Raw genomic sequence first — 17,639 nt, forward strand, 5'->3', positions numbered from 1 at the left:
GACTGTTTTGTGCATCATTTCCCACTGTGCTCGAGCGAAGAGATCACCCGCGCTGGGCCATTCCCCAGGTGTCCGTTCGCGCGCAGAGAGAGAGAGAGAGAGAGAGACTGTCTGTTTAGGGCATTAGAAGTTATTTTGTGTGAATGCTATTTTGTAGCCGCCACAAGTTCATGAATAACTTCAACAGACATGGGAGAATCCCCCAGGTTTATAGCGCTTGCATTCTTGGCAAACCTTTTAAACATCACGGGTTGCGAGCCTGGTTGAATTGCTCGCCGTCACGCCTAACAAAAGGTCGAAGGGCTGATCTCCGCTCCACACATCATACCAGGGATTCCTAAACTCGGTCCTGGGCCCCCCCTTGGTACACCATTTGGTTTTTGCCCTAGCACTACACAGCTGATTTCAAATACTCAAAGCATGATGATGAGTGGGATATTTGACTGGGGGGCAGCAGAGTTAGACCCTGCACTATACAATTACCATCATGTCCATATGGGCAGGTTGTCTGAGGGTCTTCATAACCCTATGTACTAGAATGAAGTTTGCCTAGACATTGATCTTAGGCCAGTTTTGCGTTTCTCACCCTTAAATGATTGGATATGGGAGGGTATAACCTACTACCCCGATCTGTACCTGTTGCTGACATGCTTTGTTGTTTTAGGTCACTCTTTATGTAGTGTTCTCTCTCGTCTCTTTTCGTGATGTGTGTGTTGTCCCCGCAGGAGGCCTTTTGGTAGGCCGTCATTGTAAATAAGAGTTTGTTCTTAACTGACTTGCTGAAATAAATAAAACATAAAGTACCTGAGGGCACCTTCTATACTCGGAGCTGGTAGGCTACTGGCCAGCCGTTTGATGGATCTCGCATTTGTAACGGTGTCTCAAAGGCTCCGCGCAGGGAGGCGTGGAGATGATAACCGGCGGTGTACAGGGACAACCTCATCGCTTTTCCAAACCCATGTTGGGTCGTTTTGTAATCGTCTGAAATCAATGGATCTGCGAGGAGGAATCCATGCGCTGATATGTCAATATAATCCTATATGACCATGCAGTTAACCACGTCTGTCACCTGACTTTGGTTCGATATGGTACTTTGATGAAATGGACAGTCAACCTTCTGTATTTTAAATGAGGATGTGAGAAATCATGTCTGTAGGCATATGACCTAGATATTAAAAATAACCGTCATGTCTTTTATTTCATGGTATATCGTGCTGCAGATATAAAAAACAATATAGAGATGTATATTAACATGCTGCAGTTATGGCGAAGTGTGACGTTTTATTTTGAGCTTGTGTTGGTACATCCACTGTCATTATGTTGTCCTGCGGTTGATTGTAACCCAGAGTATATTAGGCAAATGCTTTCTGGTTACAGCGTTGCTGAGACTAATCTTCAGTCCGCCCGTTTTAGGCTGTCACACTTGTTGTTTGTGGTGTCGATTTACTGAATAAAACAACAATCACAAATCCACCGCTGCGCTCTTGGCTGTTCATGCGATGTGTGAGAACAGAAGTGAACGCACAGCGGAGAGGCGGGGGGGGGATCGTGTTTCTGCGCGCTGCACGGCTCCCGGAGGAGACGTCATGGTTTGATTGAAGCTGTGCCTCCGCATAGGCCTCCCGGGACCTTGCTCTGAAACGGGAGATACCTTTTTTCCTCTCTGATTCACAGAGCTTTTAGTTCCGCGGAGGCAACAAGCGCACGGATCACTTCCCTACAGAAAGACTTGCCACTGTATAGCACCCACAGCGCCGGGGAGAGCGACTTGGAAAAACTCATACTGGAATGAGAGACCGACTGTTTGGCACAAGGCCTACATTTTATTTTTAAATGTGACATTATTTTGTTCTTATTTCAATTAATGGGGAATACAGGTCAGAATTAAGTGTGTCAACCATCCCTGGTCTGTCCTTGGTCCGTTATTGAGTGTGTTTATATTTTCGTTCTAATGTTGCTTTTGTGCAAGGTGGATTATTTATTTGGCCTATATTTTCATGATCTCACCGAAATAGAATATTGGGAGAGGATGTTGTTTGACACCTTGTCACCACCTCAGCAGGCCCGTTTTGATGCAAGGCAGTTCCATCACATTTGCAGCCAATAATTTAAAGCCAAAGAAGATTCGATTCAGATATTATATTCCCAAATAAAATCTATATTAAAATCGAGGCATGCCTTTCTCAAACCTCACATGTATACTAGGATGTAAGTAAGCATTTCACTGTTGGTCTACACTTGTTCTTTACGAAGCATGTGACGAATACAATTTATATTTTGATTTGATTCAAAGAAAGGATTTGAGATAAGGTGGGAGGTGACAAATATGCTCATCCTTGTTACTACAATCCTGCCTCTCTGGGGACATAAAAGGCCTATTTAGTCCTAATTTGGACAGGGATGAATGGTCTGGTTCAGCGGCCGTCGCCTGTTCTCCAGTGACAGCACGGACCACACAATGTCGCGGTTGTTGGCGGTCATGCTGACTGTCCTGCACCGACTTGCATGCGCCTGTGTGGAGGGAGGGCGCGAGGCCCTGTGATGGTGTATATCAAGTGTTAAGCTAATTTTATGTTGCTGTGGCAGTACTGTTGATATTTAAACTAGGTAACTTGCTACACGTGCACGCAATCGCTGTGCAGACTAGGTAAAAAGCACAACCTGGCTCACGTGATCTCCTTACCGGGCAGACCAAAGGGCGCGATAGGGGGTGGCGAACTTGATGACGTAGGAATGATTTAAGGGGTGTTCAAACCAAAGACAAAAACTCTATACAGAAACAAATGCAGTGCCTTCAGAAACTATTCGCATCCTTTGACTTTTCCACATTTTGTTGCAGCCTGAATTTAAAATGGATTAAATTAAGATTCGTTGTCACTGGCCTACACACAATACCCCATAATGTAAAACTGGGATTATGTTTTTTTTATTTTTTTTTTACAAAAATTAAAAATGAAAAGCTGACAAGTCTTGAGTCCAAGTCTTCAACCCTAATCAACTTTGTTATGGTGAGCCTAAATACATTTAGGAGTAAAACTGTGCTTAATAAGTTGCATGGACTCACTCTGTGTGCAATAATAGTGTTTAACATGAGTTTTGAATGACAACCTCATCTCTGTACCCCACACATACAATAATCTATAAGGTCCCTCAGTCGAGCAGTGAATTTCTCACACATATTTGACCACAAAGACCAGCGAGGTTTCCCATTGCCTCACAAAGAAGGGCACCTATTGGTAGATGGGTAATATATATATATATATATATTTCTTTATAGATCTGACATTGAATATTACTTTGAGAATGGTGAAGTTATTAATTTAAAAGGAAAACTCTGCACACTGCTGCTCACACTCCCAGGTGATTTTATGCATTACGTTTTGGATGGTTTATCAATACACCCTCACTAAAAATATACTGGCGTCCTTCCTAACTCGGTTGCCAGAGAGGAAGAAAACTGCTCAGGGATTTCACCATGAGGCTAATGTTGACTTTATTAATGACTGTGATGGGAGAACTGAAGATGGATCAACAACATTGTAGTTACTCTACAATAATAGCCTAATTGACAGTGAAAAGGAAACCTGAACAGAGTAAAAAACATTGGCAAAGAAATTAACTTAATGTCCTGAATACATGAGACAAATCAAACACAACACATCATTGAGTCCCACTCTTCATATTTTCTAGCATGGTGGTGGCTGCATCATGTTATGGGTATGCTTGTCATCGGTTGTGTTTCAGATATTTTTGGGCCCAATAGAAATTAATGATAAATAATATTTAGTCACTTATTGTAATTAATATAATATATGTCTAAACACTTATACGTGAATGTGGATGCTACCATGATTACGGATCATCCTGAATGAATCGTGAATAATGATGAGTGACAGTAAGACGCACAAATATCATACTCCCCTAAAAATGCTAACCTCACACTATTACATTAACAGGGGAGGTTAGCATTTTTTTGGGGGGGGGCAGGGGTTATGCTATTTGTGCATCTGTAACTTTGTCACTCATTATTATTCACTCTTCATTCAGGGCTATCCATAATCATGGTAGCATCCACATGAATGTAGAAGTGTTTAGAAACATTATATTCTTATTTACAATAAGTGACTCCAAAATAAGACAATACATTGTTTACTATTCATTTCAATTGGGCACAAAATAATCTAAAACACACCCAAAACAGAGCAAATGTATTCAACAAATGTGCAGAGGCACAAGCTTGATGTAGTATGAATATGGGACCAAATACTTAACTTTTTACTACTTTAATACAAATGTCACATTTTAAGTTCAGTGTATAAAGTTAAGTTTAGGCATTAACTCCGAATGGTTAAGGTAAGGGTTAATATTTGGGATAGGCTTACTTTTTAACACTTTACTTTACTTTTTAACACTTTACTTTACTAACTACTTTCTATCGCTAGAGTCGAATATGCAACCTGTTGAACCAGAGGCAGATGCCGGCTTCCACCTCCTCTCCCCACGTCCTCAGAAGTCGAATACTGACTTGTCACGGGTGACCTTGCTAAACATTGATGTTATGTAGATTGAACCAGTAGCGCGTTCCACCTAGCTACCTTGCCACCACATTCAGCAGCGTATTTTGCGCATCACATAACGTGCACATTATTAAGTGTAAAAGCCTATTCTGTTCACATCGTTTAACTCGTTTTGGTATGCTGCTTTTATGGCTATGTGGGTGCCATCTATTCTGTTAATATTTGGGAACCCGTGGATGGCATCATGGCAAAGAAACCCCTCTTTAATAAAAAACTTTGAGCGATGGTGTATGGAAATTGCATGTGTTACTACTGTTCGTTTTGCCGACCATTGCACCCAAAAAATTGGCTAATTGAGGGCTATGAGACGCGAATCTGCAAACTCCCGGTGAAAAGTGCCCGTTGCCAAAAACCCTAGGGTGGAAAGCACTTAGATGTGGACCGGAATGGCATGTTTGCCTTTTTAAAGTAGGTCTTAAATCATTGTAAAGATCCTATAAGATTGGTTTTGGTAAACGATATCTGATGAGCAAATCTGTACTTACTGTAAAAAAAAAAAGGTCAGAGCAATATTTCCCATTATTGCAGTATTTTAACAACGGCTTCACTTTCACACTTGCCTCTAATTTGACAAGTTACTGTACTTTTATAAGGATTATCTAACACATGAACTGATGTGTTTATCATTTGATCTACCGTCAAGATAAGTTTCATGAATTTACAATGAAATAGAATATTTTATTAGGCAACTCTTAACAATTCCACAAATGTTAAACATATTTTCCTTTTTATGCTTGAAAGCAGTTCCCTTATTCCACCACTGGTAATGTGTGTACCACTGGTAATGTGTGTACCACTGGTAATGTGTGTACGCTTGGTCGTTGAATGTACGCACACTCTCATGCAAACATTAATATGGTTAAAACTCACATAAATATATATATATATATATTTTTTTTTTAACATTTTTTTATTCACTAATAATTCCACTTTGACATTAGTATTTTGTGTAGATATTTTGAATTCAGGCTGTAACATAACACCATGTGGACTAAATCAAGGGGTGTGAATACTTACTGAAGGCACTGTAATTATACCACCACCCGAAAGGTAACTTGGCGACTGGGAGGGTAAAGGGGCAGGTGCTCGGGCACAGGTACACTCATATATGTGCACCTGCCTTAGTGTGTGTATGTGTGCACTATAGCCGAGCTCTCTCTCTCGTCCCTTCCCTCATCAGCTTTCGCTCTGTGACCTTGTGTTTTCTTGGTGACTATGGTTCCAGATGCCTTGAGATCATTGACAAGATCCTCCCGTGTAGTTCTGGGCTGATTCCTCACCGTTCTCATGATCATTGCAACTCCACGAGGTGAGATCTTGCATGGAGCCCCAGGCCGAGGGAGATTGACAGTTCTTTTGTGACCTTGTGGACACAATATTCCAATTGTAGGATTATGTATTTAATTGGTCATAGCGTGCGTTCGCTATATGGAAATCATAGATTGATATGTAGCGGACCCCTGCTGATAATTTGTTGACAACTGATATATTGTGCTAAATTGTTGGGATGTTGAGATTAGCCAGTAAATCATTTGGGACTTGGTGTTAAATTTTCTCCGATGAGTTTTACTTTCCATGGTCACATTGTGTGTTACGGAATAAGATGCTGTGTATCGACTACGGGATCGCTGAAATCGTGTGGGGTGGGAAGCGAAAACCCTCTGCGCGGTTATTTAGCCCCCCTAGCCGCCCTGGGGGCTCTGCCGCCTGTCTGTCGTGCAGCGCTGGTATTCCGTGCGGAGAAGTGTTGGAGGCCTGCCCACTTCTCTCTCCGTGTGTATGAGGAGCTGTCTTGGAGTTTCCCTGCTCCCGTCTCTTTGACCAGCCCAGCCTCACATCAAATTCGCGCATCAGCGACACACACACGCTGCAAGGCAAACACACTATCTTTCGGCAGCTGCGTGTGTGCTGTTACGCATGATAAGGAGTGAAGGGTTGTCTGTTACATTTAGGTTACTCTCGTAATGAATGTTAATGAATGCCAAATAAATAAAATAAATCTGATGTATCAAAAGACATAACTACTATTTTATTTACAATGATTACAGGTGTCTCAATAGTTGTATTACCTCAAACAAGACACATTATGGACCCCCCTGGTAATTATGGGCAGACATCATTTTAAAGTGGTGAATAGATTGTATTTAGCCTAATCCAGACGCGATTTTAAAACCCCTTCTAATATTTGTTTTCGAGTATTCTTTTCGTTTTGGTAACACACAGCGGGCCCTGCGTAGTGGTGTGTGCATAATAAGCCGTGTTTTCCCCCGCCCTCGTCGCTGCGGAGAGAATCCTGCGTCACACTATTTTTTTTTTAGAGCAGGAGCTCGAGCCTCGGCGCTCCAGGGAGAGCTGGCCGAGCGCCAGGGACAAAGAGCGCGAGGGCGCCAACACTCCGCTCTGCACCCCTCCCTCCCCTTCCTCGTCCCTGTTCGCTCGAGCCTGCAGGTCGATATAGAGATAAGGGCTTGCACAGCAGCAGGCCAGGCACGGGAAAATGTAGCCCATATCACTTCTCTGTAACACACACCTACATTCTTCTCTCCCAAGGGATAACAAATTAAAGGAGGGCAACCTGGGAAGTCGGTTGAGCGTTGCCTATGAGGAAATTATCAGTGGCGCTGGTGTTTGTTCCTCCCCACATGGCATGTCAGATGGAGGTCAAGTCTCGATAGTAACAGGAAACGAGATCGACTGGAACTGAGGTCTCTCTTAATCTCTCTCCGACTCACTCGCTCTCTTTCTCTACGCAGCTCCCTCCCCTACAACACAATAATGACTGGACTACAGGTTACTAGGCTTGCTAAAAACACCCGGTGGTTTTCGGTTTAATGGTGCGAATCGGGCTCCAGCCCGGCCGCTCCCTCGCTCTCCCCGCCCGCCTACCCCCTGACCACGGTTTGTGATGAATGGCTGTCGGGAGTTGTTTGTTGCGCAAACTATTCTTAGCACCAGGGATGGGCATCGACATGCTCTGGCTTTTCCTTCCGTTACGCGCGCGCGCGCACACACACACACACACACACACAGTCTCGTATGAAGGCGCTCAGCGTGTTGGTTTTGCTATACACTTGTGTTTTGTAAAGAGGCGTTGATGTCAAACATTCCGGCTTCGGACATATGCATATATGCACTAGCATATACATTAAAAGTGCCAATTCAAAGTACATTCCAACTTTTCAATTTTTCGAGTTATTACATAAAACCAATCAGAGACCGTTATATGGAGGACCCTGCGAGTCGGCCTGTTCCCTATAATGTACACTCAAACAGAAATAAGTTGAAATGTATACTGAACAAAAATATATAAATGCAACATGTAAAGTGTTGGTCTCATGTTTCATGAGCTGAAATAAAAGATCCCAGAAAAATGCACAAAGCTTATTTCTCTCATTTTGTGCACAATTTTTTTTAAATATCCCTGTTAGTGAGCATTTCTCCTTTGCCAAGATAATCCATCCACCTGACAGGTGTGGCATATCAAGAAGCCAATTAAACAGTGTGATCATTACACAGGTGCACTTTGTGCTGGGGACAATAAAAGGTCACTCTAAAATGTGCCGTTTTGTCACACAACACAATGCCAGAGATTTTGAGGGAGCGTGTAATTGGCATGCTGACTGCAGGCATGTCCACCAGAGCTATTGGCTCTGCCATAAGCTACATCCAATGTTGTTTTAGAGAATTTAGCCGTACATCCTGCTGGCCTCACAACCGCAAACCACGTTTAACCATGACCAACCCAAGACTTCCACATCCAGCTTCTTCACCTGCGGAATTGTTTGAGACCAGCCACCCGGACAGCTAAGGAAACTGAAACTGAGTATTTCTGTCTGTAATAAAACCCTTTTGTAGGTGAAAACTAATTCTGATGGGCTGGGCTTGGCGCCCAAGTGGGTGGGCCTATGCTCTCCCAGACCCACCCATGGTTACGGCCCTGCCCAGTCATGTGAAATCGATAGATTACGGCCTAATTCATTTATTTAATTTGACTGATTTCCTTATATGAACTGTAACTCAGTAAAATCGTTGAAATTGTTGCACGTTGCGTTTGTTTTTCTCAGTGTATGTAACTTCAAATGAAACAATCATTTGCGCTCATGACTACTGGTTTCAATTAAAATTTCAGCCAATGTATAAGCAAACACTTTATGAATTTGTTGCAAATCAGCTTGCAATGTTGCTAGCCAACTAGCCTGTTAATGTTAGCCCTACCAGCCTGCTAACATTATGTTAGTGCTGCATGAGTCAACCAGTTGCTATCAACACCTAGTAAACCAACGTTTTGGAAATGCATAACACCATCGAACTAGCTATCAAATAACTGCATATACCGGTAACATTAGCATAGCTAGCTATCCACCACGGTTGACATATCTAAGTAGTAAGCCAGAGAACAATATTAACTAGTCGAACATGGGCAGGAACCCACAGAACACAATACAGAAAGCCAGCAGATATAAAGTAGAGGGAGCGAAGACTTACGGATTGATGGCTGTGTTAGCTACCAAGGAAGAGCCAAGGAGCTAGGCGCTTCAGAGGGAGAGGCAGTTTCAACGGCCAAGGGAGAGTCAGCTATTCCAATAGCAATAAAGTGCGGTAAATCCAAAGTAGATAGAGTCCAGAGGCAATAATCCAGAGGCAGCATTGGGCACAGGAGACGAGGGTAACAGCCAACAAGATGGCGATCGGAGGAAGACTCCAGGTAGATGGAAATTATCACAAAATCGCAGTCAGTCAGCTACTGTAGTGTGCTAGTAGGTTGAAAAACTCTAGTAGCCTACTTCACAGAGATTATGCTCCCCCCACGTGTGGGGAATCTGATTGGTTGTTTACATCACACCACCTCATGATTGGTGGATTGTAGCTCACCACTGCCAACACTCGGTCTGCATGGCTAGTGGCTAATGTTAGCCAGGTCGAGCTAGCTAACGCAGAGTAGATTTTCCATATAATGTTGAGAAATAGTGTATTGTGGGTAGTTTAGTAGATATCTGGAAATAAGTTAATAAATATGTAAAAAACACTAAAATATAACTGTTTGTAGTTGTAGGTATCCAGATGGTGACTACAACTACATTAGTAAGTATTTGACCACACTCTCTTACATTGGGGAGTAAAAACTCATGCTTTATACCCTTTAATGTTTTGGTAAAGCGCAAAGATTGATAGGCTTTCAAATTACTACTCAATGTGTGTGTGTTTTCGTTGTTGAGGATTTTGTGCCCATGGATATAGTCTAGGATATTGAACATTACACAGTGCATTGGCTACTCGGGCTGAACCCATTTGCCCTCATCGATCCATGCGTGTGAACGTAGCCTCTTGTTGCAGATCACTTGAGCAATCCAAACCTGTAACCACACACTGCAGGTTTCTGCAATGCTCTCTGCTGTTTTATATAGGCTTTTAATGGGGTTTATTGCTTAACATGGCAAGTTTCGGCTTACATTGATGGACCAACAGAGGCCGCCATGACACAGTTTTGAATGTCTTGCAGAGTGTGGGTCGGTTGGAGGTGTTTTTTAAGACCGACTGTCCCATGAGGGGATGACATGCTCTCCGCTACACCAATGTTCCCCCATGGATGAGGGGAACATTGGAGGAGACGTCAGTTTGCCTTTCCATCCTCTCCATGCTCCTAAGTCGACATACAGCCTGGCTCCACTCATTTTCTATTTCTTCTTCATGCTGCTGCATTCAGTCACCCTGACACGGTTTCCTGTGAGTTCGTGGAAAATGTTTTGTGCGAGAGAAGGTATGGTGGGATGGGAAAGATTGAATGATCCCGGCTGTTCGGGCAGCAGATGTTCTCGGGTGAATTGAGAGACAGGGGATTTCCACACATCACAATCATTTGGATAGCCATTCTAGCTTTGCCCTCATGTGGATGCTAGCAAGCAGGCTAGGTAGTGCTAGGTATCAACAGCCAATCCAGTGTTTGGTATGTTGTTAGGCTTCCTATTAGCTGTTAGCAGCATGTACTCTTCCTGGGGTCCACACAAAACATGAAACATTACACAATACAGAAGATTAACAGACAAAAACAGCTCAAGGCCAGAACTACATTTAAAAAATGCCACACGAAGCCTACATATCAATACTTATACACAAACTATCTAGATCAAATAGTTTGCAGGTTTGCTGTTCATTTTAGCAATATGAGACGGAAGGAAGTCCCATTCAATAATGGCTCTATATAATACTGTACGCTTTCTTGAATTTGTTCTGGATTTGGGACTGTGAATAGAACCCTGGCGGGGTAAGTGTGTGTGTCAGAGCTGTGCAAGTAGACTATGCAAAAATGTGGGATTTTCAACATTTTGTTTCTTATAAAAAGAAGTGATGCAGTCAGTCTCTCCTCAACTCTTAGCCAAGAGAGACTGGTATGCATAGTATTTATATCAGCCCTCTGATTACAATGAAGAGCAAGACATGCTGGTCTTTCCTTGCAGCACTCAAACACACGACCGGACAATAATCAAGATGAGACAAAACTAGAGCCTGCATGACTTGCTTTTTGGAGTGTGGTGTCAAAAAACAGACCTCTCCCCATCATGACAACCATTGAATCTATATGTTTTGACCATGACAGTTTATAATCTAAGGTAACACCAAATAATTTAGTCTCAACTTGTTCAACAGTTTTTTTTTTACTGGCTACCCATCCCAAAACAGACTGCAACTCTTTGTTAGGGGTTTCAGTGACTTCATTAGCTGTGGTTGCTGATGTGTATATGGTTGAATCATCAGCATGCATGGACACACATGCTTTGTTTAATGCCAGTGGCGTGTCATTGGTAAAATTAGAAAAGAGTAGCGGGCCTAGAGAGCTGCACTGTGGAACACCACACTTTACATGTTTGACATTTAGAGAAGCTTCCATTCACAAAAAGCCTTTGTTCTATTTTAGAGAGAGCTCTGAATCCACGATATGGCAGAGTTTGAAAAGCCATAACACACGTTTTTTCAACACAGGTTGTGGTCAATAATATTAAAAGCTGCACAGAAATCTAACAGTACAGCTCCCACAATCATCGTATTATCAATAACCTGTTGTGTCAGTGCAGTACATGTTGAGTGCCCTACTCCATAAGCATGCTGAAAGTCTATTGTTAATTTGGTTACAGAAAAATAGCATTGTATTGGTCAAATACAATTTTCCAACAGTTTGTTAAGAGCTGGGAGCAAGCTGATAGGTCTGCTGATACAACCAGTAAAGGCCGCTTTGCCACTCTCTTGGGTAGCGGAATTACTTTGGCTTCATAGTAACAAAATAGAAGCCACCTCCTGGTTTGATTTTCCTCAGGTTTTCGCCTGCAATATCAGTTCTGTTATACTCACAGACAATATGTTGACAGTTTTGGAAACTTTAGAGTGTTTTCTATCCTAAGCTGTCAATTATATACATATTCTAGTTTCTGGGCCTGAGAAATGGGCAGTTTCAAATGGGTACGTTTTTCATCCAAAAAATCTAAATACTGCCCCCCACACTCAAGTTAACCTTATTTCTAAGGCTACATATATTAATATGGGCTATTTTCAGCCCTTTCCTGGGTAGCTTATCAGAGATGGACATAATATGAAAAAGAACAAACAAAGCAAGATAAAAAATGTACATTCAGCAATCCATTAATCAATTAGTGTGTGTGTGCTGCAGGGTTGAAGCTACAAACCCGTAGGCTTAGCTATCTCATCCCTTCCAGGATTCTGGGAGGAAGGGTGGACAATGAGCCTGTCATTGCGGATATAAGCAATGTCCTCACAAGCTCTGGCAGCTTTCATGGCTGTGATAAGTTCTTTCCTTTTCTGACGCACAGCTTCAGGATAGTCCGTGGCTCTTTCCAGAACAGCTACCTTGTATTTATTTGAACCTCAGGAACTTGACCACAATCGGCCTGGCCCTGTCACCTGGGCTGGTAATGGGTTTTCCAGTCCTGTAGATGTGATCCAACTCAATTTTCCTGTGGTCCATGTTCAATTTCTCGTAGATCATTTCCCTCACTTTGTCCTCAGACTCCGTCCAAGTCTCGTGGAGATTCTACAATTCGATCCACAACCATGTTGTTCCACCTTGATTGTCCCTCGATAATCAGATTTCTCTGTCATTATCATGGATTTACACACAGAACTGATGTTCTCTCTCTCAATGACTTACAGATTGCTGTCATCTTGCCATTTTCCTGTTTCAACTCATCGTGCCGACCCTGGGAGAACTGCAAACTGTTCTTCAGGTCCTGGACCTCTCTGGTCAGGTCGTCCATTCTTTTATTAGTTGACTCCACCAGTATTTGACAAAACACTTAAAGCTATTTTCTTGTTGTAGGGTTTGGAAGCTAGCTAGTGAGCTTTGATTGGTCAATATCGTTCCAAAATCAGAGTATTTGCATAAAGCTCAACATTTCCCAACTTTTGTCCCACCCTGTTTACGCTCCCTCGCCCATGCACGCATCGCCCAATGTTCCCTCCTCCCTCTTCACTTCCCTCCATTGAAAATGAATGGTGCTCTGTTTCATCGCCCCCGACATGTTATCTGGAAATGTAAGGGTTATGTCTCACACGGATGTTGTTCGGGCAGACCAGACAGACAGACTGACCAGACAGACAGACTGACCAGACAGACAGGCTGACCAGACAGACAGGCTGACCAGACAGGCTGACCAGACAGACTGACCAGACAGACTGACCAGACAGACTGACCAGACAGGCCAGACCAGACAGGCCAGACCAGACAGGCCAGACCAGACAGGCCAGACCAGACAGGCCAGACCAGACTGGCCAGACCAGACTGGCCAGACCAGACTGGCCAGACCAGACTGGCCAGGCAGCGCAGACCAGGCAGCGCAGACCAGGCAGCGCAGACCAGGCAGCGCAGACAGGCAGACCAGACAGGCAGACCAGACCAGGCAGGGGGGAAGGGAGAAACAGCAAGGGAGAAGGAGATTAATGAGCTCGAGGTCACTGTAATAAAAGCGGCATGCCTGTGGCCCGGAGCTCGAGGTCACTGTAATAAAAGCGGCATGCCTGTGGCCCGGAGCTCGAGGTCTCTGTAATAAAAGCGGCATGCCTGTGGCCCGGGGCTCGAGGTCTCTGTAATAAAAGTGGCATGCCTGTGGCCCGGAGCTCGAGGTCACTGTAATAAAAGTGGCATGCCTGTGGCCCGGAGCTCGAGGTCTCTGTAATAAAAGCGGCATGCCTGTGGCCCGGAGCTCGAGGTCTCTGTAATAAAAGTGGCATGCCTGTGGTCCGGAGCTCGAGGTCACTGTAATAAAAGCGGCATGCCTGTGGCCCGGAGCTCGAGGTCACTGTAATAAAAGCGGCATGCCTGTGGCCCGGAGCTCGAAGTCTCTGTAATAAAAGCGGCATGCCTGTGGCCCGGAGCTCGAGGTCTCTGTAATAAAAGCGGCATGCCTGTGGCCCGGAGCTCGAGGTCTCTGTAATAAAAGTGGCATGCCTGTGGCCCGGAGCTCGAGGTCTCTGTAATAAAAGCGGCATGCCTGTGACCCGGAGCTCGAGGTCACTGACACGTTTCTTTCCTTTTATGGAGAAGCCAAGTTTCTCTCTCTTCCCCTCCTCTCTCTCCCTCTCTCTCTCTCACTGACTGACTTGGGTAAATAGGTACCTCTCACTACCAGCAATTTCACCATCCTCACTTAATGGTGATAACGCAGGTTATGTGTTTGTATGTTTGGTGTTTGAGCAATAAATAGCCTATTCAAAGTGACCTTAAGTTTGTTTTGGAAGGCAATTGAATATTAGCCAGCCGGCAGAATGGCGGGAGGGAAGGGCAAAGAGGGCGTACGAGTGAAAACGAGTATGTGGAGAACGTGATTGAATGGCTGGGGCCCCACAATGTAAATTGGCTACTCCCATGGGTGGGTGGGGAATGCGAGAGGGCTACAGATTGGGGGACTACTTTGGGTGGAGGGGGAGTGTGTGTTGCAACAGCAGAGGAATCACACCCTCTCCCCACCTTTCTGCCCTTCGTCTCCCTTCTTGCTCTTTCTCAGTGTGACGTGTTGTTGGTGCTATTGAAAAAACAAGCCGTTAAGCCAGTCATTAACTAGAGCACTGCACACCACTGCCACCACACCAGGCAAACACCCCTATTATGACATGTCAGTGTATATGTATGTGTGCAAATGATTCTGACCATGTGTTTTCTCTCTCCAGGAGAGTACCTGTTAGTGATGCGGGGACCCAGAGAAATCTGGATTTAAGTGAAGGGAACCACATCACACAAAGCATGGTACGTCATCGTCTATATCATGTATATTACAGTTCTATAACACTGTTTATAACAAGATTAAAGGCCCAGGACAGTCCATGTGTTTTCCTGTGTTTTGAATCTGTAAACTGCACAGCAGCTGATGAAACTATCACTGTTGGTTACATCTAAGATGGCGTAGCAGTGAAGACGTGTTTGTTTTGTCCTCTCATGTACTTTTGTATTTTTTGTGTATTTTTTGTGTGTATAATATATATATATATATTTCAATTTATTTTCAATCTCTTGATTTTTTTATTCGATTATACCTTCCGGTAACCTGCCTCACCCAATGTGATACGGAATCGCTATTATTTTACATTTTTGAACACATTAAAGAATCTCCAGAAGCTAACCAGTAAATAGCTTGTAGCTAATTAGGTCATTGTTAGCCACTGCTAGCGGCTTTTACCTTCTGCACAGATACCAGCCCTGTTTTTAGCCTGGATAATTCTCGCCTGTCTACCAATATCGGACTGTCTCTCCACAACAACGCCGGATTCCTGCCGTAATCCCTGGACCACTACTTCTGATCTTCACAGCTAGCTTGCAGCTAGCTAGCTCCAGATCACCGCTGCTACCGATTGGATATAGTGGCTAACGCCACTGCCACGAAGCTAGCACCAGTTAGCAGTGAGCCAGGCACATTTCCTGGCTAGCAAACTAAATTCCACAATACCTCTTTCGCCGTCTGGCTTGGATTCTCTGTCGACACGGCGCCCCGCCGCACCACCACGACTGGTCTGCCGACGAATACTCCATCCGCCATGCCTTCATCAGGCCTCCGTCGGAGCAGACGCTACTAACTTTAAACGCTGTGTCGCTAGCTTAGTGGGGCTCCCTTGTATCATTTACTGCTGCCCCCTGGACACTGATCACTTTGCTACATAGCTGATTCCTACTGGACTGTCCATTAATCACGGTACTCCATTCTTTCTATTTATTATTTATCTTTTTACACCAGCCGCGAACTCAGGCTCTGTGTGTAGTTAATCCAACCCTCTGCCTAGTCATCGCCATTTTACCTGCTGTTGTTGTGTTAGCTGATTAGCTGTTGTCTCACCTGTTGTTTTAGCTAGCTCTCCCAGTCAACACCTGTGATTACTTTATGCCTCGCTGTATGTCTCTCTCAAATGTCAATATACCTTGTATACTGTTGTCCAGGTTAGTTATCATTGTTTTAGTTTACAATGGACCCCCTAGTTCCACTCTTCATACCTCTGATACCTCCTTTGTCCCACCTCCCACACATACATTGACCTCACCCATTACAACCAGCAGTCCAGAGATACAACCTGTTATCATCACCCGGTGCCTGGGCTTCCCCCCTCTGTACCCGCACCCTGCCATACCCCTGTCTGAATATATTCAACCACACCCAGAAATCTGCTCCTTTTATTCTTTGTCCCCAACACTCTAGGCGACCAGTTTTGATAGCCTTTAGCCGCACCCTCATACTACTCCTCCTCTGTTCCACGGGTGATGTGGAGGTAAACCCAGGTCCTGCATGTCCCCAGGCACCCTCATTTGTTGACTTCTGTGATCGAAAAGCCTTGGTTTCATGCACGTCAACATCAGAAGCCTCCTCCCTAAGTTTGTTTTACTCACTGCTTTAGCACACACTGCCAACCCTGATGTCCTTGCTGTGTCTGAATCCTGGCTTAGGAAGGCCACCAAAAATTCTTGAGATTTCCATACCCAACTATAAAATTTTCCGTCAAGATAGAACTGCCAAAGGGGGAGGAAGCCTGCAAAGTAATGTCATACTTTCCAGGTCCATACCCAAACAGTTCGAACTACTAATTTTAAAAATTACTCTCTCCAGAAATAAGTCTCTCACTGTTGCCACCTGCTACCGACCCCCCTCAGCTCCCAGCTGTGCCCTGGACACCATTTGTGAATTGATCATCACCCATCTAGCTTCAGAGTTTGTTCTGTTGGGGGACCTCAACTGGGATATGCTTAACACCCCGGCAGTCCTAAAATCTAAGCTAGATGCCCTCAATCTCACACAAATCATCAAGGAACCCACCAGGTACAACCCTAAATCTGTAAGCAAGGGCACCCTCATAGACGTTATCCTGACCAACTGGCCCTCCAAATACACCTCCGCTGTCTTCAATCAGGATCTCAGCGATCACTGCCTCATTGCCTGTATCCGCTACGGGTCCGCAGTCAAACGACCACCCCTCATCACTGTCAAACACTACCTAAAACACTTCTGCGAGCAAGCCTTTCTAATCGACTTGGCCCGGGTATCCTGGAAGGATATTGACCTCATCCCATCAGTTGAGGATGCCTGGTCATTCTTTAAAAGTAACTTCCTCACCATCTTAGATAAGCATGCTCCGTTCAAAAAATGCAGAACTAAGAACCGATACAGCCCCTGGTTCAATCCAGACCTGACTGCCCTCGACCGGCACAAAAACATTCTGTGGCGGACTGCAATAGCATCGAATAGTCCCCACGATATGCAACTGTTCAGGGAAGTCAGGAACGAATACACGCAGTCAGTCAGGAAAGCAAAGGCCAGCTTTTTCAAGCAGAAATTTGTATCCCGTAGCTCTAACTCCAAAAAGTTCTGGGACACTGTAAAGTCCATGGAGAACAAGAGCACCTCCTCCCAGCTGCCCACTGCACTGAGGCTAGGTAACACGGTCACCACCGATAAATCCATGATAATCGAAAACTTCAACAAGCATTTCTCAACGGCTGGCCATGCCTTCCTCCTGGCTACTCCAACCTCGGCCAACAGCTCCACCCCCCCCGCAGCTACTCGCCCAAGCCTTCCCAGC

General features: G+C 44.4%; 1 protein-coding gene across 4 annotated transcripts in view; it reads left to right on the forward strand.

Annotated features, from left to right (window-relative positions):
- Positions 1-17,639, forward strand: part of LOC110520505 (BCL-6 corepressor) — a 78,842-nt gene that overhangs the window by 3,222 nt on the left and 57,981 nt on the right. For all 4 annotated transcript variants that reach the window (XM_036975056.2, XM_036975058.2, XM_036975060.2 and 1 more), the window contains exon 2: positions 14,751-14,826. In XM_036975056.2, coding sequence (XP_036830951.2) covers positions 14,824-14,826 — 3 coding nt within the window. In that variant the 5' untranslated portion in view covers positions 14,751-14,823. The remainder of the gene's footprint in view (positions 1-14,750; positions 14,827-17,639) is intronic.

This window comes from Oncorhynchus mykiss, chromosome 3, assembly GCF_057628025.1.
Source record: "Oncorhynchus mykiss isolate SJ-2025 chromosome 3, ASM5762802v1, whole genome shotgun sequence".
Lineage (NCBI taxonomy): Eukaryota > Metazoa > Chordata > Actinopteri > Salmoniformes > Salmonidae > Oncorhynchus > Oncorhynchus mykiss.